Source organism: Lytechinus pictus, chromosome 4, assembly GCF_037042905.1.
Source record: "Lytechinus pictus isolate F3 Inbred chromosome 4, Lp3.0, whole genome shotgun sequence".
Lineage (NCBI taxonomy): Eukaryota > Metazoa > Echinodermata > Echinoidea > Temnopleuroida > Toxopneustidae > Lytechinus > Lytechinus pictus.
In genome coordinates this window covers 13,744,160-13,748,762 of record NC_087248.1, presented here as the reverse complement: position 1 = coordinate 13,748,762, position 4,603 = coordinate 13,744,160, and the positions used below count along the sequence as shown (strand labels likewise).

The following is a 4,603-nucleotide window of genomic DNA, read 5'->3' as shown; positions in this document are numbered from 1 at the left end:
TTTACCCAATACATTTTACAGTGATATAAACACGGGTGAGAGAAAATAATGTTCAGAATGATAGAAAGAGAAAGAGGGGGGGGGGGGGAGAGCGGGGGGGGGGGGTAGAGAATGGGAGAGGCAGAATAGGGACAGAATGATAATTATGCTCGTTAAGATGGGAAGCTTCAACTTTAACGGAATTATCAGACAATATTATTTACATTCATACGAGGGTGGGGTAATTGGGTCGGACGAATGAGGTAGGACCGATTTTTTTAAATGGGGAAGTTCGCAACGAAGGAAGTCTTAAGACAGTATTTGCATTCGCGGTCATCGTTCAAATACGGTGCCCTCCTAATAATGTGCATGGGACAGATCATATTCCGGATAAACTACGAGCAACTGTTCATTGTTGGAAGAAAACATGTCCATGTGTGTGTCGAAAATGGCGTCGTTTCCTAAAATGGCGTTGATATTAATAACATTATCAATTCTTTCAAGGGATTTAACAAACGCAGTTACTAGCCCAGGAACAGTATCAACACAAGGAGCAGCAACACGTGATATAACAAACTTAAAACCCAACTCCGAGCCTGCGGTCACAACGCTATATGGCAACTCAACCGAGGCAATTACAGCGACTTCGGGTTCGTTAGAAACAATGGCCGACCAAACGGATGCAACTAATGTGACTGAAATTGTAACGGAATTTGTAACAGAATATTATACCATTAATACCACTGAGGTCGCAACTGAGGAGAGCAGCATAAACACCACCGAGACATATACAGAATTCATCACTGAAATTCAAACGGTTACCGAAGTCGCAACTGAATTAAGTACCATCGACACAACAGAGGAGAGTACTATGAACAACACCGAGACATATACAGAATTCGTCACTGAAATTCAAACGGTTACCGAAGTCGCAACTGAATTAAGTACCATCGATACAACAGAGATAGTCAGTGAAATCGTGACGATGTATTCCACTGATATCATAACGGATAAAGTGACAGTTGATACGACAGAGATCCCCACAACTAGCTTGCCCAGTGGAACGGATTATGTTACTGAGGTGACTTCAGAGACGGACTTTATGCCTACGGACACATTTATGACGACAGTTGAGGAATCATCTAACCCGGTCACTACCAGAATCTCCAACGTGACTGTTAACCAAACCTTTGAGACAACTGAAGCAACCACGACAGAACTCACTACCGTATTTGAAGCGACACCAGATGACACAACCTCGCTTTCGACCGTCAACTCCACCGGCGCCACTGCTTCTCCACGATCGACCAATTCAATATCTACAGGGGTCACCACGCCGGTAGAAGGATCAACCTCGGCCCGGATGACTACTTCTGAAGCAATCATCACGACAGATCTCACTACCGTATCTGACGCGACACCAGATAAAACAACCTCACTTTCGACCGTCCACTCCACCGGCGCCACTGCTTCTCCACGATCGACCAATTCAATATCTACAGGGGTCACCACGCCGGTAGAAGGATCAACCTCGGCCCTGATGACAACTTCTGAAGCAATAATCACGACAGATCTCACTACCGTATCTGAAACGACACCAGATAAAGCAACCTCGCTTTCGACCGTCCACTCCACCGGCACTACTGCTTCACCAGCATCGACCAATCCAATATCTACCGGGGTCACCACGCCGGTAGAACCAACCTCGGCCCTGATGACCAGGATGACTACTTCTGAAGCAAGAACGACCGAATCATTCTCGACAGGTGTGACCACTGCGTCTGCATCTACGTCTGTAGAAAGAACAACAACAGCTACAACCACGGTTCCGACGACGGCAACTACCGATGTAACGACAACAGAATCATTTACCACAGAAATATGGTCTACCACACCTGCATCCACGTCAATAAAAGTTACAACCACGTCTCAGACAACTGCCCCAATCGCCCTAACAACGATAACTGCTTATCCGACATCAATCCCGCCAAAAAGAACGACCTTCCAGTCGACCACCACTTCCATGACTACCACTGATTCAGCAACGACTGCAATGTTTTCGACAAGGGTTACAACTGCCTCTGCATCCACACCAAGAAAGGAAGCAACGTCGAGGTCAACGATGCGTTCAACAACACCCATGGTCGAAACCACCACGGAAATTCGAATGACGACTAAGAGGACAGTTGATGATGAACTCAAAGACCTTGAAGAGGTAAGCTTTTTAAATATTTTAAATCTTTTACTACTGAATCGAATTATCCCCTTTCCAAGGACTTTTACGAGGACTTTATTGTTTTCTAGTAGGCCTACTTTTCCGTTCACCCCCTTCTCTCTGCCCGCTCTCTCCTTAATGGTCGCCTCTTCAGATTGCTTGAAAAAATGGCTTACATATTTCGATTCGTGTTAATTAGTTTTCAACAGAAAGAAATATATAAAGTAATTACATAGTTTTAGTCACGAAACTCAATGTAGTTACGATGCAGACATACAAATATGGATCATTCTTTATTTTCATAAATAATCATTCGAACTCTGCTCTAAGTATGTGCACACGTATTGTGAATATGGGTCCATAAATGATATCTGTGGAAAAAGAGGATCGTCAAAATTCCATGAAGAACATTGAAAGTCATCTCTCTGTGTATTATATTCTCACACTAAACAGCTAAAACGATTTCTTATTTATTAAATGAATAACATGAAACGTCTGGGCATGCCCTTACAATTCCGTAGTCGGAAAATGCATAGCTGTTTAAAACAATAGATGAACCGCAATGAGGATGATTAGGATGATTGTGACAATGGTGAAAATGAAGGTCTTGGAGATGATGATGATGATGGTGGTGGTGGAGCTAATGGTGGTGATTAAATCGACGGAAGAATTACTTCATGATAAACTAAAACATTGACACAGAAAATTTAATTCAAATATTCTGATGATAACACCGATTTAACGTTTGCCTTAAATGAGTAAGAATATAATAGAATAGAAATGGTTCATTAAACGAACAAAAAATCATTCGCAGCCCAAAGGCCGAATTACAGATTTTCAGACATAAAAGCAAATACACAAATATACATAAAAATTACAACATAATGAAAAACGGGAATTAGAAACACAATCCAAAATCCGTGAAAAAAAATAATCACATGCCTGAGGTAAATAATACATACATACGTTATTGTGAAATCAATCATCCTTGAAATACAATCATTCTATAACCATTTATTATTTGATTCATTATCATAATTAATCTAAGATTGTATTATTATTATTATTATCATTACTATTAATATTATATTACTATCAATTTTATTATTCACATTTTCATCATAAGAAATTAAGTATTGCACATAGAGAAGCACTGACGCTTTGTATTACACTCATCAAAAATTAAAAGGAGATGTTCGTTCATAATTTACCACTGGTTTACATATTATTACAATGTGAGTAGTTATAGCTCATAGTAACTGGAAAAGCAATGCTATATTTGTGTAGGACGGCTAACAAATGTGTTTAAATTCCGGAAGGCTTGGCATTAAAAAACAACTTTGTGAGACTCATAGATTAATTGATATAAGAACAAATAGCAAACGTGCGGTAATGCAGTTGTTATGAACATGAAAAAGATTTAAACGACAAAGAGAGAAAAATCTAAGCTCAGTTTAGTATGGGGAAAAGTGATTATCTAAAGGCAAAGTAATCAAAGGAGACGAGCATCTTTTTATTGTCTCTGGAAGAGAGTCCCATAAATCACGACCATGGTATCTTGAGCCCGGCGCACAATATGCGGTTCGTTATGATCCGAATTTCAAAGAAATTGTAATAACATTTAATATGGACACCAATAAAATCTTAGCGATCAGAGTTCAGAATAGTGGTAAGACTGCTTGAATTCGAAAGTCAGTCTAGTTCGAGCCATAAAAGTAAATTCAAATCCAAATTGTAATGACGTCATCATCGGTTGCGACTTGAAGCGGATTTAAACTTTACCCCGACCACAGGGCTTCCAGCAAAGAAAAATTGTGATTTCATTATTCCTTACATTATACCAAACTTGAAATGAAATAATCTTACTTCTTGGAACTTTCATATTTATTGCAAAATGCGATTCATTAAAAAAAAATCGCGTGGCGTCGGGTTGCATAGTACACGTAGTATGCATTAGGCTATATTTGCGCGATAAGCAAATTTGGGTTGATTTAATGAAAATTTGAAGAGTTACGTGTAGGGTATGAATGAAAAGATGTGTTCTTAGTTAAAAAATTGTGAAATGAATGTGGGAGCATATTATTTACGCATTTGAACATAATTATATAAGCAGTAAACTTTAAAGTGAATTTATGTCAAAATACTGAATATAGTCTTTAGTTTATGGAATATATTGTCATGAATATCGCGATTCTGGACATAACCGAATGATTTTTTTTGTACTAAGTGTATTTTATCAATATTGGTTTTTGCACAAGATGCTCAAACTATATTGTAGCTCATCGTATAGTGTGACAAGAGTAGTGTGTGGAATTATGTTTTTATTTTTCATTTAGTATAGTACACCGACGTTTTTCGAGATACTGGTAGTTGACAAGATATACATATATTCCATTTTAAATCTCTATC

At 38.8% G+C, this 4,603-nt stretch overlaps 1 protein-coding gene across 1 annotated transcript; it reads left to right on the top strand.

The window, feature by feature from the left end:
- The first annotated feature begins 342 nt into the window (after window positions 1-342).
- On the top strand, window positions 343-2,851 carry LOC129259499 (mucin-2-like). The gene is made up of 2 exons (XM_054897780.2): window positions 343-2,194; window positions 2,771-2,851. The coding sequence occupies exons 1-2, from the start codon at window positions 407-409 to the stop codon at window positions 2,849-2,851; spliced, it is 1,869 nt and encodes a 622-aa protein (XP_054753755.2). The 5' UTR covers window positions 343-406.
- Window positions 2,852-4,603: the final 1,752 nt, after the last annotated feature.

Excerpts from the sequence above, each read along its gene's own strand:
- LOC129259499 (XM_054897780.2), top strand. The coding sequence starts at position 407 with ATGTCCATGTGTGTGTCGAAAATGGCGTCGTTTCCTAAAATGGCGTTG. Across the intron at positions 2,195-2,770 it reads AACTCAAAGACCTTGAAGAG|GATGATTGTGACAATGGTGA; the intron begins GTAAGCTTTTTA and ends GAGGATGATTAG.